The sequence below is a fragment of the Castor canadensis genome, chromosome 4 (genome assembly GCF_047511655.1).
Source record: "Castor canadensis chromosome 4, mCasCan1.hap1v2, whole genome shotgun sequence".
In the NCBI taxonomy this organism is placed as follows: Eukaryota; Metazoa; Chordata; class Mammalia; order Rodentia; family Castoridae; genus Castor; species Castor canadensis.
This window is the reverse complement of record NC_133389.1, coordinates 131,834,329-131,861,961: the sequence shown is the minus strand read 5'-3', so window position 1 is coordinate 131,861,961 and position 27,633 is coordinate 131,834,329. Positions and strand designations below refer to the sequence as shown.

Below are 27,633 nucleotides of genomic sequence, written 5' to 3'. Positions count from 1 at the left end.
GTTTTCTCTTAAATTCTATCTCTTATGAAATATTATTGAAATTTTCCCTATGAAAAAGACCAGTTTTATCACAGCACAATTAACACCTCAATCAGGAAGACAAACATAACAGTAGCAGGAGTTACGGGAATAAGACAATCAGTTGGGTTTATTCTGTATTTGTTGAACTAGCAGAATTTTTTAAGCCCATGCTGGATATGGAATTAGAGCTAGGGTCCAGATACTTCCTACCTCCTTACCTCTTCTCTGAATTATCACTCTGTACTATTGGTATCTCTGCTGCCAGTCTTCTCTGAAATCATTATAGAATTTATTGAATATATGAATCGCTTTCCAAATAGGTAATCATTAAATGTTTGTCTAGAACTAGTACACATAAAATGACTGCATTTGTATGTAAAGCTCCTTACAGTGCAATGTAGTAGGATATGGAGACGGGGACACTTCACCTAGCCTAAGTGGTCCAAAAAGAGATTTCCTCTCCTAACAATAAATGAGAATAGTCAGATGAAAGTGGACAAGGAGAACAAAGGGAAGTAAAAGACAATCACAAAGGTATGAAACACCGTAATGTATACATAAAACTCTAAATAAATAGTATTGCTGATGCAGTGTTTGAGGCAGAGAGGATGAGAAATGAGGCTCAGATGATGGTGAGAAAGAAAGCTCAGGTGACAGTCAGGGCCTCATCGTGGCAGACCATGTAAGCCATGTTAGTGCCAAGGACCTGGGAAAAGTAAAGCTCCATGGGCCTGGGAACCTCATTTGTCTTTTCACATCACATTCCCAACTTTGTTCAGAGTTGGCTCACAGGGCGGGGTCCTCAGCAAGTGTGTGTTGCATTTCCGATGAACAATGAAAGGTTTTTCAGCAGAAGAGTGATGTGGCTCAGTTTTGATTCTAGAGCTATTGCTGTGGCAGCAACATAATGCTAAGTCTAAGGAGAGTAAAACTGGAGTGAAAGAGATGAGTAATGGTGAGAAGAGACAAGGATCTGAACTAGGGACAGACAGAGGAATGACTGTGAGACCTCTTGGTAGGTTATCTAGGACCTAGTGATCGTGTGCCTGTGCAAAGAAAAGGTGAGGTAAGAGCAAGTGGTACAGTGGAACTGCCTTCATGTAACTTAAAAAATACAAGGAGAGGAATAATCTAGGGGAAGAAACAAGTTCCAGATTTGTTTGGGGTTTTTTTGCAAAACTATTGTACTTTGTTTCACCATTGACTCTAAAAATGAAAATGAGCAATGGGTTATAGTTAAGTAGGAAAAAAAGTTTTGATGTTACACAGCAGGGTAACTATAAGTAATGACAATGTATTATGTATTCCAAAAAACTAGAAGAAAAGATTTTGAATGTTTTATACCACAAAAAATAACAAATGTTTGAGGAGCTGTGCTTGTCCTGATTTGAACACTGCACAATGTATACGTGCAATAAAAATATGTACATTTTATGCATCACTTTTTAAAAGAACCCATGAAGAAATTCTAATAGCTTTTCAATGAAACTCTTGTAGCACTTCAAATGTTTAAAATATCCTGTAAATCAAGAGTATAAATTATAAACACGGTTAGGAATTTATCTAAAAAATAAATGTCATAAAGATGAATTTAAAAAACACAAAAAAAATGGGCACCTCCTTTTTAAAAGGTGGGGTCTTTTTTATTTTAAAGACAGTAAAACTTTTTGACATAACTAGTTACCCTTATTCTTCACACAGAATTTTGGTAGGGAGAGAAATAACTTAATCCTCACCTGTCTTTTGCTTTCCTTTCTTTCTTTGTATTCTTCCCCCTGTCTGACTGCATGCAGAATCCACTATTACCTGAAGCCTCACTCCCAGTCATGTGACGTTTTAGAGCTTTTTGAGTTTGCATGGGAAAGAAGCAATGCTTGGAGGCCAAGGAGAATTCCAAATAAATAGCATTCCTATTTCTGTTTTTCAGTCTGATTCTAACATTTGGTGAGGAGTAAAACAACCCAAACTGAGTAAGGGGTCATGTTCAATTTAGTCAGTAATGAGGTTATTATAAATTATATTAAAATATTTAATTCTGGTGCACTGAAGATTTTTAAGAAGCATTGTGAATGCTGGCACTCAGTCTTTGGCACAGACTGTTTTTCTCTTCTAAATTTATATATTTGTTATCACAGGACATTCCTTTAGTGTGAGTGATTTCATTCTGCCACATTTCAGACTAAAATCTCAGCCTAAATAAGTTTGTTTTTAGCTATAATCATGGGGCAGGTATTTGGATGTCTTAGTTGGGGGCTTAGGGCAGAGGCCCAAGGTCTGAGTATCAATAATTCCCAGGAAGACAGGATGTGAGAGATGGGGAGGGGGCGGATCATGCACACAGAATATAGAAGGCTGCCAGGAGAAGACCAGTGCTAAAACCTGAGCAACAGCAGCCTATACATGTAGAACCAGAAGAGGAAGAGCAGGTCTCAGAGAGAGCAGCTTGATCAGGACTGGAAGAAAGTAGAGGAGAGAAAAATTCCAGAAGGTAGGGCTAAAATTAATTCCAAGAAGTAAGGAGGAGCTGGGCGCTGGTGACTCATGCCTGTGATCCTAGTTACTCAGGAGGCAGAGATCAGGAGGATTGCGGTTCAAAGCCAGCCCCAGGCACATAGCTCTTGAGACCCAATCTTGAAAAAAAACCAACACAAAAAGGACGGGTGGAGTGGCTCAAGTGGTAGAGTGCCTGCCCAGCAACTGTGAGACCCTGAGTTCAAACCCCAGTACCATCAAAAGAAGAAAGGAGTGAGGCAGCAGGTAAAGTAAAGAGCTCCCCTCCCCTTCTCTTCCTTGCCCCATGCTTACCTAACTCTCCTAAACCATCAGAGAAGATGGTAGTGAGTCATTGTTATGTCCGTACTTACGAATATTCATGTGCAGAATAAAATTTCCTCTGTGTACAATTATGTCTTTACATTAGCTTCCTTAATATCTCTTCCATCTAGTTTGTTTATAGGTTTTTGTGGCTTTTAATGGTCTTTTCCTGTAAGTAGCTATAATTAATTTGATGACAATGCAAGTGTTCCAATAGTCATTATTTTAGTGGTTACTCCACACATTTTACCACTGTTTAATTGGGGATTGTTTTAGCCCCCCTCTGCTCCTTATTCAGTAGGAAATAGATAAATACCTTGCTCAGAGCCAAACATATAGTTCAGATTCTGCTTTCCTGGACTTTGTACTTCATTGTTTGCCTTAAGAGGACTCATGACAGAAAAGTTCATTTTATTATACTGAGAGTTGACTTATGTTCTGAGCAAGGACGGTGCATCTGTCTGATTAATACAGTTCTGATCAGTATTTTAGCACAGAAAGGTGGTAATGCTGCCCCTGCCCCATCTGTCCCCGAGAAGTAGATTGCTGTTTAGCTGTGGTTCACCCCTCTGCAAAGTGCAGTTTGTGTATAGGATTCAAAGCTCTTAATCTAGATATAGGTAAGAATTTTATTAAAACACCCTCATTTTTCTGATTTTTACTTCTTCATTCCTCTTGGGTAAAGATTTTGTTATCAATCTTAACAGGCATTACAGCCTTTGGAAATCATTCCTTTTGGTTCACAGGGATACAGCTCTGTGTAAAGAGGAAATAAGGCAAATCTCATACTGATGCTGGATTTTTTTTTAAGTGGTGTCGAGCTCATTATAAACCCTCTTTTCTGTGGCATTGTTGGGAGTTGTTTTTACTTTATTTCTCTTATTTATGAAGAAACTAAAATGTAAAGAAATTAAGAATGTTTATCCAAAGCTATCTAAGCATGGGATCGGAGTAGCCTTGGCATTGCTGACATAATGACTTGACTTTTTCCTCTGAGCTGACTTAAAATATTAATGAAACCCTTGAAAGCTTTCTCATCTGTTTTTTTTTTCTCCTTTATGTAGAATTGATTTCTACTTTTGAACTTCAAAAATTCATATAGCAAAATTGTTAAAGAGTTCCAAAGTAACAAGTTTTAGATTTTTAAAAGGCCTAACTGTACTGCATATGAAATATCTAGTGCATAATATGAAATACTATGTAAAGTCTAAGAAGAAATAATAGGGAAGACATGAATTAGCCTAACTAACCTTTTTACCTTTGAAGGATCAACATTAATAAGCTAACATCAAATAGTTGAGAACAGGATCCTAAGCTATTGACTAAATCTGAGTTCTTGCTGTAATATTGAAACATCTGAAAATCAAATATAATTGTAGCAATTCAGACACATTGTCATTTACTGAGTAGTCCTGGTGACTTTTATGATGGCCAAGTATTTTAAATAAATGGTTATCTTTGACTAAGGAATTAAAAATTACAGCCTCATTCAAGAATTCCCTTTATTCATGGCTGTTACTTGTCTTCCATTCCTCTGGATGGTGGAGAAGTACAACAAAGTGGGATAGAGCTCAGCACAATCTCGCACACAGGCCTTGGACCCTGGGTCTCACTGTATCCTATTGCAAGATGAAAACCAAAATCCCTGACTTGGAGGGATGCTCAGATCAGTCGTCTGTATTCTTTCTCTGTAGTTGACTCTTCCATGTGCTCAAGCTTTGCTTTATTCTATTATATAGCAGCCCCATATCCAATTAGTCATCATATCCTGTAGATTTTACCTCTTTCATCTGTATTATTTTCTCACTGCCATCTAACCCCCAGTTCATGCCAAGATTGTCTCTTATGTGGACCACTGTAACATTTTCTTCTTGAACTCCTGAGCTCCACTCCTTCCCTGGGAGCAACTCTTGCACCTACTACATAGAACCCACTCTCCAACCACCAATGCTCCTAACATGAAAAAGTCTCATCATGTCATGCCCTTGTTTAAAATCTGTCTTTGACTCTGCACTGCCTTTAAGACAAGTCTAACTGCATTAACCTGACCACATCTAGTCCTAGCTCACCTCTCTGGGAGCACTTCTCACTCCAGAGATAACTTTAGTCGAAACTGAAGATCTTTCAGTTGAGGATACCATACTTGCTCTAGTACCTTACTGGATATCTATGAATGAGTCATGTTCCCTCAGTACACACAGTATTGCTCCTATCATCACACTTGTTAGTCTGTATTTTAAATCCCTCCCCCCCACACACACCCCTTTTTTTTGATACTGAGTCTAAATGTAGCTCAGGCTAGCCTCAAACTTGCAACCCTCCTGCCTCAGCCTCCTAAGTGATGGGATTACAGGTGTTTGCAATTGCAGGTGTTTGCCACCTGACTGAGTTCAAGAGATCCTTTATAAGACAAGCTCATGAAGGCAAGGACTGAAAGTTTCTTGTCCAGTTATATCCCTAACACCTAGTAGTTGTGTGTCTTAAAGTCATCATCATTAAATGTCAGTTGGATGTATGGGTAGACAGACACCATACCAGGTCACTACTAATGACAGAGTGAGGGAAACAGTAATAAAAGGACATAGGGTGCACAGCGAGGTATCAAAGGACTAGGAAAGCCAAGAGAGAGTTCCTGCTTTACCCTGCCTCTAATAAACCCTGGGATAAGAATACAAATTGAGGAACACATACATCGAAATATTTTAAAGTAAAAAAATCAAGCCAATAAACTATGAAATAAGGCATGTTGTATCCTTCTGTTTTGAAAAAATATACATTCATAAAACTCTGAAAAGGCCAAATACTATTCTAGAATTCCTAGATACCTCAGCATTCTGTTGCAGAAAGTGGAAGCACAAAGTGTCTCCTGTTACACCCCTTATCCTATACTACAAGAATATGGATACCCCAGTCCCACTGCAAAGCTCCATCTGAATTTCCTGGAAGCAGCCAACCTGAGGCCAATCCCAGACCCAACAGGTGTTTTCACCTCAGGATGAGGGATCTGAATAATAGACCATGGAATTGGCTTGAGGATCATTAGGGCATGATTTACAGAATTCCAGGCACTCAGAATGTAGTCTAGAAGAAGGAAAGAGGATAGATTTCATTTGGCCTTTCCCCTTGGCCATGGTCAGAGGGGTGTGTCTAAAGTCAGTGCTACAAGTAGTAGAAGAACGAACCTACATATGTTCTAGAGATTGTAATCCTAGTATAAATCTAAGGATGTAGTGTTAGCAAGAACTTTATTGTACTGTATTTTTTAAAACCCCATCCAAATATATGAATAGGCCTTAAAGCTTGGTGATCTGTCAGTTGTAACTACTCTTAATTACTCATCTTTCAAGACCTTGTAACTCTCTGGTGTGTTTTGCTTTGGGAAGCAGTTTCAGGTAGAGCTTAAGAGCTAAAGAGTTCTAAACTCTGAGTTCTGAGTTTTGAGTTGAGCATGTACTGGTGGTAGAGCCCTGGGAAGAATGCTGCATCTGCTGAATAGAAGTAATAAAATCTTCCTCCAGGGTTGTAGCACAGTGCATGAGGTTAAAGTCTTTAAGAGGCTTAGCTCAAGTAAGCACTCAATAGATCATAATGCTGTCATCATCACCATAATCACTATCATTATTTTCACAGCTGTTGTTCTTCATTGTGATGACCTATTGTGATAACCTTGGGCAAGTCACATAATCTCTGAGAACTTTAATTTCTTCATCCATATAATGAGGTATTTGGAGCAGAGAATAAGTAAAGTTTTGTCCAGTTCAAAGCAGGGACTTCATAGAGTTCCTTCTTTCAGTTTACATTGAACTTGAACTTGCCCCCAAGGCTCTGTTGACAATTGTTCATGGAAATCATCTAATGTATATATATATGTGTGTGTGTGTGTGTGTGTGTGTGTGTGTACTACCACTATGTATTCTACTTTTATTAAACTTGGTGTGTGAAAATCTGAATCTTTCGTAAACACTGATAAACTCTGGATAAAATATGCAGTTTTTGAAGCAAATATCTCCCTACAGAAAGATTCACTGTAGAATTCCCATTCACTCACAGGTTTTTCTAGGATATTAAAAATCAAATTTGATTTGCAAAAAGATATTCAGTTTGCCTGCAATGTTTCAGAAACATATGCAGAGTTTTAATCTCTTTGAATCACAGAATCCTTTGAGAACTGATTAAATTTGATTCCTCTCTCTGACAAATTAGCATGATTGCAAATATTTGTGGGCAACTCCTAGAGAGGGGGTGTTCCATGGATTCTAAATTAAGAATCCCTGATATAAAGCCAAAACAAAGACAAATGAAAATGAAATATGCCAGGATATTGGAACATTTCTTAACTTGTACTTCTGAACACCTGGCCCTTTTCAGGTTCAGAGAAACAGAGAACTTCATGCCAGACACTGTGCATGTTACATTGTTCTCTTCTTTCCAAACCTGAATAAGGCAGATATTATTTCTAATAAGAAAACTGCAGCTCCAAGATTAAGGATTTCTCCAAAGTCTCATCACTAATAAGTGGTAGAAGCAACATTTGAACTGGGATCTGGCTCTAAAGCTACTACACTATAATAAAAGACCATACATTCCTTCACATTTCCTCCCAAGCCCCAAAATCTTGATAAAAGGATAGATCACAGAAATGCAGAGGTTTCCCTTCCTTGTGAACTTCTCACAAAGGGCCTCCCTAAGCCAGCTTCATGTTGATGTCAGGCCTTCCCCTCTCCCATGCTCCATGCCATCTCTCTGGAGCTAGGCTGTCTTGCAGGAGTGACATGCTGCTGTTGGGATGGGGTGGGGTGGGTAGGGAGCTGAGAAATGATCTATTCTCTTGGCTGGACATGACTCAGAAGTTCTGATCCCCTACGTGCCCCTGTAAAAGTTTCCAGCTGACAACTATATAAGACAGTTGTCAGCTGAGGAGCAGAGAAGTGGCCTGTCAGATTCACAATGTCCCATTTGCCAAGTCTCACAGAGAAAAGTGAAGACAGGCCCCATTTGGAAAAGAAGACCTGCTTCCCGAAAGATTTATTACACAAGGGTCATGTTGCACAGATGGGCCGTGCTCAGTCAACTCAACTCCTTGACTCATTCATGTTACATAAGATGGCTAATTAATCACTTTAGAAAGGAGAAATAAGTGGAGGAAGAAAAGAAGGGCCTTATATGAATGACAGACAACCTGAGTCTTATTGGAATTCTGTCTTGGTGCTATAAGCTAATACTGACCTTTCTTCATAAATAGCCTGACCCCCCAGAAATTGCAGAAATCACTGTGGCTTGCACCCCTTTTATGTTAAGATGAGGTCGGTGTCCCCATGTTCTTACCTGTCAAAATAGAACATTCTTGTGAGTTGGAAATATGTTCACAGATCCATTTTTGGTTTCAAGTCATTTTAAGATAGGCTATCTTATCACCTCAGACTTCACAGCATGTCCTAGAAAAATCATGCTGTTTTCACAGTGATATTAAGGACACGGTGTGATTTGGTATTTGATTTAAATTTTCCTTGTGATTTTTCTACATGATTTAGAACTGCTTCAAGTCACTTGCTGCTAAGTATGCCAGACCTTTATCTGTCAGTAATGAGGAAGACATTATTTGAGAATGGAAAAGAAATATGCATATTTAGTAGTAACTGACTTCTGATATGTAATTTTTCTTATATGCTATGGATGGTGCAAGAGATAGTCTGCTAGTGTAAAGATGGTGCATACTTATATTATCAAAACAATAGAGCAAAAATGCCCAAAGTATGGACTCTTGAGCCAAACTACATGGGTTTGACTCCCAGCTCTGCTGCTTGCCTGCTTTGTGACTTTGGTGCTTGCTCATGTTCATGTAACTATAAACAGAAATATACACTAAGTATTTGGTGAATTCACTAAATACCATGCCTCACATATACCCAACATTTTTTGTCAATTATATATCAGCCCTCCTGCGATATTGAAATGCCATTTCAAATGTTACTAACTTCATAAGAGCTTCAAAATATAATCAGTGAATACTAAGGGAAAAACTAACTCTAGGAATGTGTGAGAGGTATTTCAAATTATTTGACGCTAATACCATGTCTTCACACTGGAAAAGGCTGCGGAAGTGTGGCCATTCATTCTTTCATTGAAAATCTGTATTGAGTGCTTGCCAACCGACTGGCACTATTCTAGAAGTTGGCATAGAGCACCTAACCATAGTCATTGCTCACTGGAGATGGTATTCTTGTGAGAGGAGGCAATGAAGAGCAATCTCGGAGAAGGAGGCCTTGCTGAGGAGGTGGTAACTGAGCTAAGACACAGCTGAATTGGGAGAAAAGAGCTCTGTGTGCAGGGAACAACAAAGGCAAAAGCCTTGAGGTAGGAATTAGACATATTTGAGAAAGACAGAGGAAACTAAGAGCTTGAGAGATGGGGAGGAGGGGTGGTACTAGATGGAATTTTAGACATAAGCAGGGAGTTAACCAAGGAGTGACTGTGGGCTATGGTAAGGCATCTGATTTCTTTGAAGATGCAGTGGGAAGCTGTTATACTAGAGTGGCACCATCAGATTTTTTTTTGGGGGGGAGGAGTGTTGGGGGTTGAACTCAGGGCCTCACACTTGCTAGGCCAGCATTGACCCACTCTACCAACCCTGTTTTGTGTTGGTTGTTTTTGAGATAGGATCTCATGAACTATTTGCCCAGGCTGGCTTCAAACTGCAATCCTCCTGATCTCTGCCTCCTAAGTAGCTAGGATTACAAGTGTGAACCACCATTGCCTGGCAATCATCAGATTTTTTTTAAAAAACAGTTTGCTTGGCCACTACTATGTGGAGACCCAAATATAGGACAGCCTAAGTGGTCCCAGGAAGACCTGTTAAGTGCCATTAGCCATAGTCTAGACAAATGTTGTCTGGAACTAAAACACAGCAGTGACTTAGAAAGAAGCAGGAAGATTTGTGATCTGTGTGGGAGGCAGAAACAGCATCTGATAGTCCAGATGTAGGTGAGGAGCTGAAGAGAGAACAAGGCAGCATTCTTGCTCAGTTCCTACCACTACAGTGAAACACGTTCCAGCCATTCTGACCCACTTTTGTCGCTCCTTCCAGTGCAGCAGGTGTTTTCTGAGCTCATAATACATCTAAGGCATGGCTTAGATGGGAGCTTAGGATATATCAGTGAACCAAAGAATCCCTGTCCTTGTGGAGATTATATTCTGTCCTGTACTAATGTTATATAGCTGGGTTGGTATGTTCCCAAAATTTTGTGCCTTTGTATTAGTTTCAAATCGTTTCAGCTATATTATTTTTGTTCTCCAAATAAACCATCCTAACAACCAGGGACCTTGCTTTTCAGTTTACCATAATGTCTAGTTCAGCCAAGGGGGAAGCAAAAGTAGCAGTGAAAATATATTTTCTTCATAAATACTTTTTTATAGGCTTGCCTGCTTTAAGTATGTAATTTATGAAAATCCAAAAATTACAATTCAGATCATTGGAATAGCAATCATTTTTCCATTAAAAAAGGATTATTTACTCACTCAAGAGTTTCTTTAAAATAACATTCCCCTGTAATGGATGTAATTAAAAGTTTGTCAACAGATCATTATGTTATTTGTTAGGGAAATTTCAGAGGGAGATGCTGAAGCTAAAGTGTCAGAGGCCTCCTTCAATTAAAAGTTAATCCTATATGAAGTCAAACAAAAGCTGAAATTTGCAATTATAAGTAAAAACAAATGATTTCTGATTTCCAAAACTAAAAAACACATAAATTTTACAGATTTCCATATTCAAAATTTGTACTTTATAATCAACAATTATAAATTGATTCTTTAACCAAACCACGTTTCATGCTCGAAATGAAGGTAACTGTTGGAATACACAAGAAAATTGACTCCTGCCTCTGATTGTATATGTCTTAAACATAAAGAAAAAAACAAAAGTCATGATTTTATGTTTTGCGAGGAATACTGAGCATGTTCATAAATACAGGACTCCTTTTCAAGACTCCGTATGATAATGTTGATCTTGTGGTGCTATTGCTAGCATAATGCTCTCTCCAGTACAAATTTCCTGTGGGTTGATTAAGCCCCTGAGGATGACCCAGGAATGTAATGGCCACTTGTAGTTTTCTTTCCATGAGAAATGCTTCTGAGTTCTGGAATACTGACTTTTAAACTAAAGTTAAGAAAGCACCCCATTTGTAAGGCATCCTCTCCAACTTACTCATGTACTCTCGTACGCTTAGCAGTCTATGTACTCTTGGAAGATCATAATTATCAGGCAGCATGAAACAGCACAGTTGTTATAATAAAAACACAGGTGCCATTCCTTTTACCTCATTCATTCATTCAACACGATCATTAAGTGTCCTCTCTAGACAGGACACAAGGCAAACAGCAGGTCTACTATATATTGCAGAATTGCTTAGAGCTCCTTAGGGAAGAAGACACCTACACAATAAGACAAATCAAGTATCTTAAGTACTGTAATAGAGATATAAAATGAAGTGTACTGAAGGTTCAGACGAAAGCAAGATACTTTCTTATGAGGAAGAGACATGCCTTCCTAGAAAAAATGGCATTTAAAGTGACACTTGAAAATGGAGGGAACTTGAAAGGGAGTGAAGAGAGAAGAGCATCTTGGGAGCAATGATGCAAGCAAAATAATAGATCTAAGACTGTGGATGTATAAGAACCAGCTAGTGCTTCCTGCAGTGGACATTTCTGGACTAATCTCCAGGTGTCAGACACTGTCCAAGGGGTCAAAAATAGAAAAATAACCAAATAAATAATTGTCCTTGGGGGAGAATTCTGTTTAAGAATATTTTTGTTTTTGTTTTTGTGGTACTGGGATTTTAACTCAAGGCATTGCTAGGCAGGCGCTCTACCACTTGAGCCACAGTGACAGCCCCTGCTTAATAAATGTTATTAAACAGATGGGGATGGATGCTGAACTAGGTGTTGGAATTGGATGCTTTGGTGGTGACTTTGGTGGTGGTGATAAAAATGCTTGTCATTTATTAAATCCTTTAATGTCCTAGGCACTGTGGTAAGAATCTACTAACATTACTTCCTTCAGGTCTCCTCAGGAGGTATAAGTACTATTTTATTACAACTTATCAGCTGAGAAAATTGGGGCTTGACAATTAATTCACTCAATGCTCAGCTAGTACGTAGCAGAGTAGAGATTTGGACAGGTCTATTGCATTTCAGAGCCTATAACTCATTAAGGGAAACCAGGAAGACATTTAAACAGGAAAATCATTGATTCAAGCTGTTCTTAAGAATTCTATTGAGCTGGGGGTGTGGCTTAAGTGGTAGAGTGCCTGCTTTACAAGCATGAAGCCCTGAGTTCAAACCCCACTCCCACCAAAAAAAAAAAAAGAGAGAATTCTATTGAATACTACTGATACAACAATTAGTGGCCAGCTAATGTGGACCTCAGTGAAGGTAATTGTAATGGTTATGAAAAGGGGAAGTCAGTCATAAGATGTCATAAGGATAAGTAACTTGATTCAGGAACTAGGAAGAGGGAGCTTTCAAATACAGCTTCAAGTTTCCTAGTCTGTGTGACGAAGACTCATGGTGCTAGGTGGTAAAATAGAGATCACTACAGGAGCATCACTGAGATATAAGAAGGCAGGGTTGAGGTGGGGACCGGGATGACTAATTTTGTACAGTTGAAGTTGAGGTGCCGCTGTGATGCTGGTGGGAGGGGTCCAGCAGATGGTTGGAAATGCAAAAGTAGAACTCAGTACTACTGAGTAGGGGCAGTTTAAATCTGGGATTATATTCAACTAATGGTAAAGAAGTCAAGAAGGACTGATAAACCCATAGTTTTATGAGGGTGGACAAATCTGAAGCCTGATCATAGGGTTTACAAAGTGAGAAATAGTAAACCAACATGGAAAAGGACATGTATGACCACATTCTATATTACAGAAAGATTTAAACTTGGCCACTTTTTTTGTTTCAACAGGCTATTATGTAAAATGCTAAAAATTATGTGTATAATAAAAGACCACTTTAAAAAGAGATCTATACCTAGTTTTTTTATATATTTAAATGCTTAGCTTTATTTTTTGCAAAGTGTAGCATACCCCCATATTTGTATATAATCTTATTGACCAAATGTTTTAAATTATTTCAAATACTTCATTAAAATAATTGTTTTATTATTAAAAAAATTAAGGGAAAAGAGAGAATAGCTGGCAGACTAAAAAAGCATAGAAATGAAGTAAGTTTTCTTCAAGAATGGAATGGCTGAATATAGATGGGGTTTGATAGAGTAAACCCTTGAGCTGCACTAACTCAAAGGTGATGATTTAACCAGGCAAGGGATGTCTGGTGCCTCCTCTAGATCCATCCAAACTCATCCTTTAGATGACCAGTTACATGCCACCACTCTCTACTGACCCCTTATCTTTCCCATAGATTTCTCCATGCAAGCTTGAATGTTCCTTACCCCATTTTCCCACTGCTCTTAGTACACATTTGCAACACCAACCAGAGGTTTTTAAACATCTGCATGCATTAAGTCACCTGGGGGCTTGTTAAAACACAAATTGCAGGGCCCCACTCCCCAGAGTTTGGATTCTGAAGGTCTGGGTTGAGGCCTGGAAATTTGGTTTTCTTACGAATTCTCAGGAGATGCTGATGTAGCTGGTCTGAGGCCCACACTTTGTGTGCTACTTAGTGAAACTGAGAGTATATGAGAGATACAAAAAAGAGAGCTGAGGAATGTGAGGATGCATTCGTGTGGAAATGTTTTAGAAAAATACTCCAAGAATCAGTCATGAATTAAGGCAAACAAAAAGAAATGGGATACTTTGCCTAAAACATTGGAAGGAGGCATCAGCACACTCTACTGAGCATACGTTTCTGAGGAAGCTCTATCATAGGTGAAACTTCAATTTAAGAAAAAAGAGAAAACCACAGCCGTGACTATCATTTTATTTTAATGATGAAGAACTAAGTGTTATATGAGTAAGAAGTATACAAGTGTTATTTAGGGGCAAATAAGTGTAGAGCTAGTATACTGTGCTCCATTTAGAGTGCTATTTTGTTGTTATTCATGACTGAGCTCATTGGCCCCCAGGGAAATGCATGCTTTCTAAGAGTTGGTTTTAGAATTACCATCTTGATTTCTGCATCTAATTATTCACTTAGTGTTACCTGTACCTCATAGTCACTGTACAAATCTGACATAAGCAGATATGCCAAATCTATGAATTTGGGTAGGTATAATTTATTTGATATTTCACTAAAGTGTTGGCTATGGATGGCAAATATTCCAAGTCACACAGTTCAAGGTGAAAAATCCTTCCAACCTTTGCAAACATCAGTCATTTCAAGTTTCTTTCATTCAGTTAAAGGCCCACTAAGCTAACTCATAGGTACCAATGGCAATCAGCAAAACAACTGTCCAGTAATAGCCACACTGTGTAACATGGCCACATCAGAATCCTTATTCTGATCACATAGGCAGGTGCCACTAGATGGAGAGAAAAATTAGTTAGGTATGGATATAAATAATGTTTCATTCTAGCTGGAGGCATGGCTCAAGCGGTGGTAGAGTATCTGCTTAGCAAGCATGAGGCCCTGAGTTCAAACCCCAGCACCACCACCACCAAGAACAAAAAATAAATAAATAAATAAATAAATAATGTATCATTTTAGTTCTTAGCCTATACATCTGATAATTTCACCATGCAAATTCCCCCATATAACTGAAATTAGGTTGAAATGCATAAACATTCTTATTACTGTTATCAACATCAAATTATTATCTGTTTTAGTCTTTTTGAATTATATGTTTTGAATCTTTATTTAAAACCTAAGTTCCATAGGAAAGGAAGCAATTTTTTCAGGCCAAATAGTATGCAAATAAACTGTTCTGTACTAACGGAATGTAAATAAGGTTTATTTTGAGAACAGATTCATCTCTGAAATAAAAAGCAATTTTAAGTAGAGATTTACTTGCCCACCTAGGGGGAAAAAACAATGCCTTGAAATCTAAGTGATACCAAAAATTGCAAATTATTATAATAAATAGATATTTTGAGAGAATTGTTTTGTTGAGAGAGAGAAGCAGGTGTCTGATTTCTTGATTTTACTTTTATCATGGCACAGTGGGAGTTCTTGAGTACCTGGGAGATACTTAGAAAAATTACATGAAAGAAAGTAACTTGTCAGTCTTTTAGGATATATTTGGTCCGGTGTCATCAGAAGGTAGCCTGCCCTTTCCTTGGAATCAAGTTGCAAACACTATCCTCAATAGTAATTAGAGCTAAGCGGCAATTACAGGACGTATGACTTGTTCAGACAGACTGTTTCCTGGCACCGCATTTCACAGGAGCACCAAGTTGAAATGATGGAATTATTTATCTCTAAATGTAATACCTTGCACAGTGCTTGACTGCAGACGTGAACGTGGACTGTAATCTTAAAAGCGAAGGTAAGCATTGCTCACCGATCAGCATTTACACCTCAGGGAACTCTTTCATGAAGTATGTGACAGAAATATAAGAGTTCAAATCAATTTCAAAAAAAAAAAAAGAGAGAGAAAAGCATCAGAATTAGGACAAATAGAGTTTGCTAATTTCAAGACGTCCTGTCCATTATTAGCTTGGTTTTTCTAATCTGTTTGTAACTGAATTATACCATTGAGAGACTTGGCTAAATAGAATAAAGATGTTACTAATTTCCCACCTTTATCTTTATGAGCTGTTCCTTTTTCTTTTGAAGTTTGTCTCAGAATAACTACTAGGTAAAAATGAGTTTTGCGTTTAACCTAAGTATGTTAGAACCTTGTCTTCTTTTTCTCTTCTCTTCATAAAGTATATTTAAACTGATGATTGTACATCTCCAAGAATTCATATCGGATTGACAGCACAGTGACTGGTAGCCTGTAATAAAACTGAGTGACGTGGGTGATTTGTACTCTTGCCACATGACTTTTATGATAGGCACGTTTCAATTGAAATGTTCCATCAGACTCAGTGGCTTCATGTTTATTTAGACCCTGGGGTGCAGAAATCTCTCTTGGTAACCAAGTAAGTTTAGCATCTCCAAAGGGAGCATTGCCTGTTATGAGGGAGGTGTATTTTATATGTTAAACGATAGGTCCTTAGGAAATTCTTATTCCTATTTTAATGTTTTCACTTTGTTTTTCTCATCCAAGAAATCCTTTTTCTTTCAATCTTGTCACTCATATAATACATGAGTAAGTATTTCTGTTAAGGAAGGACTGAGAAACTGGAGATGTTTTTATGTCATTGTCCCCAGTGGGATTTCAGGTGCTTTGGAAAATGTTGAAAGAGCATCAGCCTCTTTTTTTCTGCCTCATTGGTGGATTAGTGGTATAAACACTGAGGGCTCACTGAACTCTTGCAAAAAAAACCACATAAGTTAAAGACAAAACACAATATTAATTTTTCAAGGTCCTTGAGGCTCTGTGATGTGTGACTTCTTAGCAGACAATGTTGTTCCATGCAGTTGTGTAGTTGTTACAACAGGCTTAAAGTTATTACAATGCCTGATTTGGGAAGAATTGTTTTGTAATCCTGTGTCCACCAACAGTTTCATTTTGTATATTTGCTTTTCATATAGTTATTTGTCCATGTGCGTCATTTTCTTCATCAGAAGAAAAATGAAGCCATGTCAGAGTTTAGAAGACAACTTGTTAATGTAAAATATATGTAAGAAGCCTACTTCATATATCTAGAAACACCTCATGCTCTCCAGTGGAAAGGTATACTGTTTGTGTAACTTAGGATAGGATGCTGAATTTCTGTGAAAACATACCACAGAATCATATGATACATTTCAGTTCCTAACTTGCCCCACTCTATTATGCAGATACCATGAGGGGGCATATATAAAAACAATGCTTAGTTGTTGCAACTGACATGTTTACTTGAGACATACCCAGAGACATGACTTAATTCATTTGTTGTATCATGTCCTGATCCTTGCATAATCTGTTTCTTAATCTTTTGATTTATAGAAGCAAATAATGAAAATAAGATTAATATAATGTAGCTGTAAACCCAAGCAAATGACAAATTTTTGAGTGTTTTCTAGTTCCCCAGCAGCATTATGGTAAGGGACAGAGACAAAGAGACAAGAGAAACAGAAGCACGTACCATACAGCGACAGAGAGATACCAAAGCCTTGAGAGCGACAGGAAAGACAGAAAAGATGGGTGAGAGATAGGGAGACAGAAAAGGGGAAGAGAACAGAGAAAATGGTGCTAAAGAAAAGAGACAGAGACAAATAAATCAAAGTCTGAAAATATGTAAACACCATAATTTTGGAGCTTTTTATTCTTTTTGCATTTCCTTTAACTGGAAACATGCTTTGTCAAATTAAACACATTGAGTACCAGGTCCATTTTTATCATTTGTTTTCTCCATTGGTGTCTTTAAAGCAAAGGGACCTTTAAAAACTGTTTCAAGTACAGCAGAGCCCAAGAGTCAAAACAAATGCTTTAAAAAGAAATTACATTCTTTTGCTGCCTTATAAAATAAATAACTGAAAAGAAAAATAATGAAGAATATGATTAAAGTCTTACTTTCAGTGGGATTTCACTATTGAAAATCATTATGGCTTTAACTTTTGGTGTTCACTGAAGGGTTACTTGGGAATTTTTTGGAAAGTCAAAAAGAAACTCCATGTGAGGAAGATCCTGCCATTTGCAACAATACAGATGAAACTAAAGGTTATGTTACACGAAATAACCTTAAGCCACTCCACCAGCCCTTTTTTTTTTTTTCTGTGATGGTTTTTTTAGAGGTAGATCTCATGGACTGTTTGCCTGGGCTGGCTTCAAACTACAATCCTCCTGATCTCTGCCTCCTGAGTAGCTAGGATTATAGGTGTGAGCCACTGGCAGCGCACTGCTACATGTGGAGTCTTAAAAAAAAAAAAATTCACATAGAAACAGAATTGAAAGGTGGTTACCACAGAGGAAGGATGTAGATCAAAGGGTACAAAGTTGCAGCTATATTAGATGAATAAATCTAGAGATCAAAAGTTCTGCATACACACTATACTTAAGAATATTGATTTACATACTAGAAATTTTCTGAGAGTAGATTTTAGGTATTCTTATTTCACACACAAAGATTTATATGAGATGATGGACCTCAAATTGCTTACATATAGTAATCATTTCACCATATGTTGCACATCTTAAGTTTATACAACATTAAAAAACAGACACTTTAGTACAGAGAGAATATGAGAATCAAATTGCAAAATAAAACTTTGTTGACTGATGACTTTTTTTTAAAAAAGAAGACAATGAAATCCCATAATAAAAGAAAAGCTGGCACAAATTTAGTATAATAGTGTAAGAGTAAACATGATGCACAGGACAGAGTCAACCTTAAGGATGAATCAGTCACTTGCAGTGTAGAAGATCCTTGGGTATCCGCTCAGGGCCGTATCTGATCTGTTTTGCATATCACTGATGCCCCAAAAGCTGCCTGCATGACTGTAACAAGTAGCATCAATTTCTAGGATGTCAGAACAATGGAAGGTTTCCAAGAAGCCACACCAGGCATTGGCCCAACCTCCTAAATAACCACTGAAGACCCTTTGGAATCTAAGCATCCCCTGGGTCAAGTCACAGAACACTCCATGTTTCTCAGGACAAGGATAATATCACATTCTTGGCCGGTTGCCCAATTCCTGTGTTTGGAGGTGTTAGAGGCTCTGCTCACCTAGGTTGTTACTATTCATGTAATTTTTGCTCTGTCTCCTTCTCCCATACAATGAATAAACAAAGGGAAAAGAGCATCTTAGGAGATACTAAGAAATTCAAACATAGAATTGGTGCTAATTCTAGTCTACTCTGAAAAGCTAAGATAAACTTAGCACTCTCTGTTCCCATCTCCAAATGCCCCATCATCCTTTTTCCCATCTTAGTCCCAATAGCACAGCATTACTCATAGTCTCTGCTCACCCCATCCCTGGCATGGCCAGATCAGACACCCCATACCAGGGGTAGGAATGGTGGTTTTTCATGCTGGCTGCAGGCTGGGAGACACCTCTTCTGCCCCTGGGTAAAATGGCTATTTTTGATGATGGAATACCAAGAGTGGCCTCTTCTATGATGGCTGCCATGATTAGAACAGTCCACTCTTTTTTCCTGAATGCCTTATACTGTATTACAGTTGTGGTGGCCATGAAGATACACACACAAGAAGGGTTCTAGTAGTTTTTACTATTTCTATTTATTACCAACCCAAGTTGTGCTTTCTGGGAACCTGTTACCTTTTTTTTTTTCCCCAATTTGAAGTGTTTGGTTAATATTTAAGCCTAGGAAACTTTTTTTTCCTTTACCAATGTGGGAGTAGAGGGCACTAGGAGAGCAAATATTAACAGTGTTTCTTTAAATTGAACAAACTTGGGGGGAGGTGCCTTTTTAAAAGATTAGTTTATATAAACAACTATTCCTCTTTGTCCCTCTTTTAGTTCTTACCTGTAAACAGACTAAACACTGGGTATGGCCATTGAAGTTCTCTGACATGAGGGTAGAAAATATTTAGTATCCTGGAGCTAAAATTTATAGCAGCAGCTATGGAGCTGCATGCAGTATCGGGCCCCTTTCAGGGTGGCTTTTTGTGTGAGGACAGGCTGAAAGACAGAGCCAGAGGCCTAAAGGACCCTGCTGCTTCCTTTGATCTGCTCCAGTGGAAGGTCAGTGGCCATTGCCAGGAAGCAAGTATCTTTTCAGGTAGCATTTTCATTGCAATTTTGATAATACTTCCTTCTAAAACCCACTAACACCAGTGTGAATGTGCCTCCTACCATGAGGCTATTTGAATTAGTTATATTGATCCAAGCAGTATGGTTAAAAGCATAATTTTAAGAGAGTTTGTTGTTCTCTCTTTTTTTCCCATTGGAATATTAAAAGAATTATTTAAAATGAGGTTCCATTCTTTAAACTGGAAAGAAATGTTGGCTCTTGGCCACACCAGCTTTTCTTTCATTGAATTTCTTCCATTATTCATATTGACAAAAAAACTGAAATTAAAATCTCACTTAAAATATAATACTTTCTTTTAAATTTTAGTCAAAATTAAAAAGGAAAACAGAGTGGCTACTAAACTGATTAAATTTTTAAAGACGGTATTGAACACAACGTATGATTCTTATAGTTCTTTGCTTGTACTAACCTTTTAGTTTCAAAGCAGTGACCTTGGGCATTGGCTCCAGGTTTGGTTCTACCTCAGTCAGGTCCTATGGTAAAACAAGCCCTCCTAATTTTATTTTACCCCTATAAAATGAAGGGTAGATTCCTAAATTTTGTTTGTCTCTAAAATTTTATGAAACACGATTTCTCTGGGAATATTCAGTGACTTGAGAGGCATAGTTGTCGCCTAGGAAAGTCTGTATTTTTAGAGAGGTTTCTAAAATAAGTTATAGTTGCACGCTGCCATTAATTCCCTACCATGCTGTAAAGGGAGAGCAAATAGTTGCTCTGTTTGTCACAGAAAGGCCTCTGATCTCATGGAGGAGTCCATATGCCATTGACAAGAGTAACTGGGCAGATGTAGCTCAAGACTGTCACCCTGAGTCTTTTTGCCAGAAAATTTTGTCAGGCGCCTGTGACGTTCCCAACCCATTCTTGACCTCAGACAATTTTAGTAAAGCCCTGTCTGGAGATAATTCTGGCTTCTCTAAAGACTTAGTATATTAGGAACTAGCACATGACATTCCCTCTTGACAAGTCAGGTATATTAAAACACATTTTGAAAAACCTGAGAAAGCATTTGTTAGGATCCTGTTTTCCCTTTTTTGAAGTTTCCTACCTAGCAGAATCATGTTTAATATTGTTGGGTTACAAGCTGAGAAGCTACAATAAAGCAAAAATATTTTAATTTCAGTTTTAACTACCTAAATTTACTTAAATCTGAAATCCTCACATTTTTCAATGTTGCTTTTTAACAAGATTAGAATTACTAAAGTATGTCACTTGTTTAACCAAACTACAGTTTGTACGACATAATAAATCAATCTCACCCATTTTTTCAGCATTTATAAGAAATTGAGTATGTGAGCAAGATACCCAGGTACAAATACATCACCACTTGGCTGTGTATATTCTCTTGCCACAGTGTCTGAAAAGCCGTCTTAGTGGAGAATCCATCCTTTTGTGTAAATGCTGGTATATTTCTACTAAGCCAAAGGACATTGTGGCTCACAGTCTATAATGATGCGGTTTCATGGCTGTTTCTGATGCAGCACTTCATTATCGCTTATACAATAATATGGAACTCAGAAGGTGAGGTGCTCAAAGGATCTCTTTTAATGTAGCATTCTGCCAGGGGGAGGGGAGATGCTGTGGGACTCTGGAGGGACCTTGACCTGCCCCAAGGGAGACTCAGGCACAGAACTGCCAATGGTCAAGATTTTATAGACTCAGATTTGCAGATACACATTTTTCTCATGGCATCCTTGGGTTCTATGTCAGTCCCCTCTATCCTCCTCTAAATTCAGCAAGGAAGCATCAACATTATAGGGAACTTTTATTTGCTCACAAATCATTTTGAGCAAGGTCAGACTGGTAGTAGAAAAAGGAATTCAAAAACATTATACAAACTTTAATCACTTGACAATATTTGAAGATGTTCCTTTTATTGGGAATTTTGCCTATAGTTGTCAAAACATTTTATTAAAATTAACAACACTGACCTCTTTTTTAAAATTTACTGTTCCTGTAATAGCATATAAAAGAGTATCCTAACTGTACAGTTGAATGAATGTATACAAACATTACATACCTGTGTAGCCTGCCCCAGATCAAGAAAAGAACATTTCCAGCACCTTGGGCGATGATCGCTGTACCCTCCCGCTCATCTTACCCTTTCCTCAAGAATAGCCACTCCTAACAGAGACTAGTTTACCTGACTTTATATTTCATATTAATTGAATCACTTGGCATCTACTCCTTTATTTTGTTTTGTTCCCCAGCATTATGTTTACATAGACTGTTTGTTGTTACATAGAATTGTTCTTGTGAATGTTTTATTGTTAGTACTGGGGGGTTGAATTCAGGACTTCACACTTAGTAAGCAAGTCATTCCTCTAGCCCTAGAACTAGGTCCCATAAAGCATTAAAAACTCTCATATATTTTAGTTATTTCAGTATCAGAGAGTACGTCAATGTCAAATAAGAGTTTTAACTAATCCTCAACTGTATACCCTTCCTGTGTGCAGGGTCAGCATTTTAGACCTCTCAGTTTGATGGCAAATGCTCCTATTTACAGCTAGAGCATGTATCTATATAATTGTAATGTTTCAGCTCCAATTTGGTGACCATACCACAGTAGTAAAATTAAGAATTCAGAATTCAAACTGTCTCCTTCAGAAACAAAGTATGGGAGGTTGGGTTTTATCTCTCTGTGCCTCAGTTTCTCTTCTATAAAATTGGGCTATTAAAAATAATAGTAATATCTTATTTATTGGTTTTTTGTGAGGATTAAATGAATATATGTGTGAGTAAATATAGAAATATATATGAGTATATATGGATGTATACATACTTATGTGTGTGTATTCATGTCTACATACGTGTACTATGCTCAGGAGAATACTTGGTACATACTAGATGCTATAAAAATGTCCTCTGTGGATGATCACTGTGTGATCGTTTCAGAAGCAAAACTCTTTATCAGTCACCTCCCTTATTCACATAACTATCCCCTGGTGCGCATGCTTGGTGGTCCCTTAGTAAATTATTTTCCTCACTTAGCAGATTGATGGAAGAAAGAAGAACAAGAGATGCTGGGTTGGTATTTGTCCTGGATAAAAGCAAAGATCTGCCCTGGAAAGGGGTGACAATGCTGGGAAAGCAATAAAAAGAGAAAATTGAAATGCCACTCATTTTAATGTGTTTAAAGAAATCTTTGGGAGTTCTATAATTGACATTGACCCCCTCTAATAAATTTTTGTGCTATGTTAAGCTTTTTAATTCAGTACTTACTTAAAGAGACACCCCTTTAAGTACATAATAAAGGCATAGGAAGAAATACTGCAGATGCTTCTTCATGAAGGTTTTCTGACTCTGGTGCGCTCTTCTTCTTAAGAGTAAGGTATTTTGTTGGTTTCTGTTATGGTACCTAAAGAAGAAACACCAGGGAACCTTGGAATTATAACCTTAAAAAGGCCTTCAGAATCTTATTTCTAAAGGTCAAAGACTAAGGCAATAATTTCATGTGTCAAATGGCCCTCAGATAAGGTTTTATTGTGATGGATTATGACATAATCCATTGACTTGATAAAGTACCTATTATGCTAGAGATGCAATTGGCTGAAGCAATAGGGTTTTTTTGTTTTGTTTTTTTTGATCACAGTCAGAATGTCTTTCACATATTATGGGTTTCATAGGATAGATAAATATAACTTACATTTGTTGGGCTCAGAATACTCTACCCCAAAGTGTGATGCTTTGAAATGCTGACCACTATGAATTAAGGAAACAAATGTCATAGAACCTGACTTGGAATTAAAGTCTCTGACCTTGTTTCTCCTTGCGCACCTTGAACACAAAAACTGCCTCTGAAATTCCCCTGTATGACTAAGGAAACTTCTTCTAAAATGATTGTTTTATAATCCCTCTCTAGAAATCTCATCAAATAACTAGGAAAGATTAACCATCAAAAAGAGAAGAGACCCTAATCCCACCCAGACTGAGTTTTTGCCTATTCTTCTGAGGGCACCTCCAAGAGATTACCTGGGAGACATTATCTGCACAATGAGAGAACCTTTGTTGGCAGTGAAGTTCTGCCCCTCACAGTTTAGTAACTTGCTGCCTCCTCCAGAGTTGAGAGGAATGTTATTCCAGTCAATGTCCATTATCTGTTGAGGTCATCCACTTCTTCTAAAATCACTTACTACCCTTCTAAATTTTCCTAAGCAACCCCCCATTTTCCTGCCCCCTACGAAGAGGGTATTTAAGCTTCAAACATTTGACCTTTCTTTGAGTTTCACATTTTATATGGCTTCCAAGCCTATGCATGTTAAATAAGTGTGTATGCTTTTCCTCCTGTTAACCTGACTATGGTCAGTTATTTCAGGGACCCATCAGAGGCCAGAGAGGAAATGCCCTCTTGCCCCTTCATGTTTCCTCAAAATGAAATTTATGGGAGAAGGTTAATTGCATTGTAGAAGAGTTTGTGAGTAAGTGGAATTTCCATGATGAGAATGGTGACCAATCTTTGAGTTAAATGTGCTTATACATGCTTATGTCTGTGTGGGTCGGGGTGCATATTTAATTTTAGTGCAGGGAGTTTGATAAATATATGTACACTAAATGATATAAAAAGCCTTATCAAATAAGGGTTAGCTCTATTATGACTTCATTCATCGTGACAGATTCCACACCTTTCCTATGATTTGAAACAGAGCAATATATAGGAAGTGTCTGAAATAGTGTTACCAAATGGTTCTGTGAAAGTCAAAGGTTAGTACCATCCCATGAGAACAGCAATATAAAGGCTGTAATTTTGCATTGAAATGCTCACTTATTGAATTTTCAACCTTTTCTTTTCCTCAGCAAATCTTTGATTTTTAGAGAAATGAAGCATTTTCTTTCAGGGTGCAATGCATTTGGACCAGATTTCTTCTTGTAATTCCCACTAATTTTCAGGCACCCAAAGGTGAGGAGAAAGGCTTCCCAGCAGCAACAGCAGCAGCAGCAAAATCTGGCATAAGATGGTGACTGAGGGATCAAAGCGTGAATTGACTGGTGCAAAGAAATGCGCTTTGTCCCCATTTATTTCCATTTGCAAAAACTTCCTTTGAAGCATTCAGTCTTGGTGAAGCAGTATTTTAAAAGTAAGTTTTAAAAGTGAAAACAGCAAGGCTGAGGTGAAGGAACGGATAAAAGCATAGTTTATATTTATTCAGAAGATCCACCAGTACTTTAAAACAATCCGTGTTTAACATGGCAAATTGTCTGTCATTAAAATGCTAATGAAATGGTAAACAGCTGCTAAATTTTTATGCTAATGAATGGTGGCAGCTAAGTAGTTCTCAAGCCTCAGTCTTTATTAGCATAGAGATTTGATTGGGTAAGGAGGATTGTTGTGCATTCTGACCTTTGTTGATGGAGCAATCTGTTTGTCAAGTTCCCTGTTGCATTCTACTTGATTTGAGTTTGTTAGTACAAAGTGACTCTCACCAGGTCCTCAGGGGCCGTGTATTACAGAGTGTTATCAGAGCTGCAACTTTGCTTCCCTTTGGAAGACCTACAATGGTTAAACGATTACAAACTTGTTCATTAGGCAGTTAAAGTAGATTCTGTATACTTACTCTGTACTTTAGACTTTTGATAATTTTAGCAATAATAAATTATAAAAGACTGTTGGTCTAATGTAAGGCATAGCTCTAGTTTTCAATTTGGCTAAGATTTTAAGGCAAAGTTTTTAAAATATCTATTTTAATATGTGCTTTTTCAACATTTGATGTATTGACGAATACACCCTCTTGGAAAAACACAAAAGTTACCAGTGTATGCAATATTACCTTATTAGAAGAGCAATGTGTCATTAAGTGCAGTGAGGTTATGTGCAAACCAGGCTAAGTCAGAGTATTCACTTGGGCATCAGAAAAAAAAATTATTTCTCCACCTATATTTTTGGCCTTTTCTCTTTCTGCTAAGTAAGTTTCCTAATAGATGGAGCTGACTTGAAGATCTGCTATTACAGATAAGTGCTTTAGGCACCCCTTTCTTTTGTTTTTTTTTTTTTTTCTTCTTACTGTTTTTAGGATCAATGTAAATGAGATATGACAGTCCATTAAACACTACTGCCAATAATGTCCTGGAATAATTTGAAATACAGTGCAGGATTTATTAAGGAAATCCATTACCAAAACAAGTATCACTGAAATAGGAATGTTAATGATTCTGGGACTCTGTGTAAGAGGTTGGTGAACATTTTAATAGTTGGAGCATTTTCTTATACTGCTCATTTCTCCTTGAAGTTAGTAGGAGATTTGAGGCATATTATTGTGAGTTCCCTTAAAGTCAGGTCAGGAGAAACTGGAACCCTTGTACACAGCTAGTGGTAATGTAAGAGGTGGCTCAGCCCCTTTGGAAAGCAGTGTGCCAGTTCTTCAGAAGATTGGTCCATATAGTTACCCTACAGCCCAACAATTGCCAAAATTCCTCTCCTAGGTCTAAAGCTGAGAGAACTGAAAACATATGTTCACACAAAAAGTTGTAAATGAATGTGAGGGGCAGTATTATTCATAATAATCCAAAAAACGGAGACAATCCAAATGCTCATGAACTGATGTGAGACATTCATGCAATAGAATTTTACTCAGTCTTGAAAAGACATGAAATTTTGATGCATGCCATAGCACAAATAAACCTTGAAAACATGTCAAATGAAAGAAGCCAGTCTTTAAAGACCCCAAGTGGTATAAGTTCGTTTAAATGAAATGCTCAGGATAGATAAATCTATAGAGACAGAAAATAGAGTAGTAGTTTGCAGGAGCTAGAGATATTGGGAGGGAATGAGGAGTGACTGCTAATAGGTACAAGATTTCTTTCATAGACCATGGAAATTTTCTAAAATCAATTGTGGTGATGGTTGTACAGCTCTGTGAATATGCTGATATTGAATTGTACACTTTACACGAGTGAATTATCTGGTTTGTGAATTCTATCTCAATAAAGCTGTTACATTAAAAAAAAAAAAAAAGATATGCTAGAGTCTGTCTCTCAGAGAGCCACCTATACCAGCAGGCCGAGCTATACTACATGAAAATTACCAGCTAAAGAACAGTGTTTATTACCGGAAGGGAGCATTTTATAGTATCAACTCACATGTTAAACCAGATATCTAAAGAAGTGCTGTTCAAAGGGTAGCTGCTAAGAGAATACAAATTCAATAGAAATGAGTTTCTGTCCCAACTATTGCCTGTCCTCTCACACCTTGTCTGCAGGCAGACCATAACAGATCCTTTTAGATTCTGGAACTGTCCAATGTCTAGACTGCCTATTTCCCTCAAGGTAAAGGCAACTTTCAGTTCATTTTTGAAGGAAACAAACTGAGTCATAACTTTCTTGAGAGCAGACAGTAACTCTAAAAGTTCAAGTTTTCTTGTCTTGTGAAAACCCTGTAATTACCTCCGATTTGCATAAAACATGCCGACTAGCCATTTACTCTGAATAGTAAAGAGCATCTGGCTTCAGGAGGCCCCTCCTCTCCTCTCCTGCATTTTTTGGCTGGTTTCAGGTAACGGGTTGGACACCAGGATGTTCTCATTCTCCTCCACCTTCCAGTGGAATCCGTGCACTGTGTGTCTTGGCTGAGGCTGAGCAGCCCTTTGACTCTCGCATAGGGAAGGGTTCTGCATCACTGTGTTAGTCAATGAGGAAGAATATTCTTTTTGACAGTGTTTACTACTCCTGTACCACTTGCTTACATCATATAACTCTCTTGCTTGCAGGTTGCTGCTCAGTGGTCTTTTGCACTGTAGGTTCGGGAGGGAGGTAGATGTGAGCGAGAGACTGAATTCCTGTTTTGTTCTTAGCAGGCGGTACATGCCATACTACTACCCTTCCTGCTCTTGTACGCACACCTACCCTGATGATGCAGCCTTCACTGGATATCAAACCATTTATGTCTTTTCCCGTGGACAGTAGTTCTGCTGTTGGGCTCTTTCCAAATTTTAACACAGTGAGTAAATGCATTTTTAAATTTGTACCTCCTTAATCTCTTTTTTTCACTACATTTGCAAATGAACAATAAATGTAGTCTGTTTCCAAAATGTACTTTTAGACCATATATTGGTTAT

The 27,633-nt window shown here is 37.8% G+C and overlaps 1 protein-coding gene across 15 annotated transcripts in view; it reads left to right on the top strand.

Moving 5' to 3' along the window:
• Znf385b (zinc finger protein 385B) overlaps window positions 1-27,633 on the top strand; it is a 383,429-nt gene that overhangs the window by 254,800 nt on the left and 100,996 nt on the right. For 5 of the 15 annotated variants that reach the window (XM_074071197.1, XM_074071201.1, XM_074071199.1 and 2 more), the window contains one exon: window positions 27,370-27,515. The exons of 1 other annotated variant lie outside the window; for it this stretch is intronic. In XM_074071197.1, coding sequence (XP_073927298.1) covers window positions 27,370-27,515 — 146 coding nt within the window. Of the gene's footprint in view, window positions 1-13,010; window positions 15,269-15,327; window positions 19,556-27,369; window positions 27,516-27,633 lie in introns of those variants that run through there. 9 more of the 15 variants (XM_074071212.1, XM_074071198.1, XM_074071204.1 and 6 more) reach the window with 6 other exon arrangements.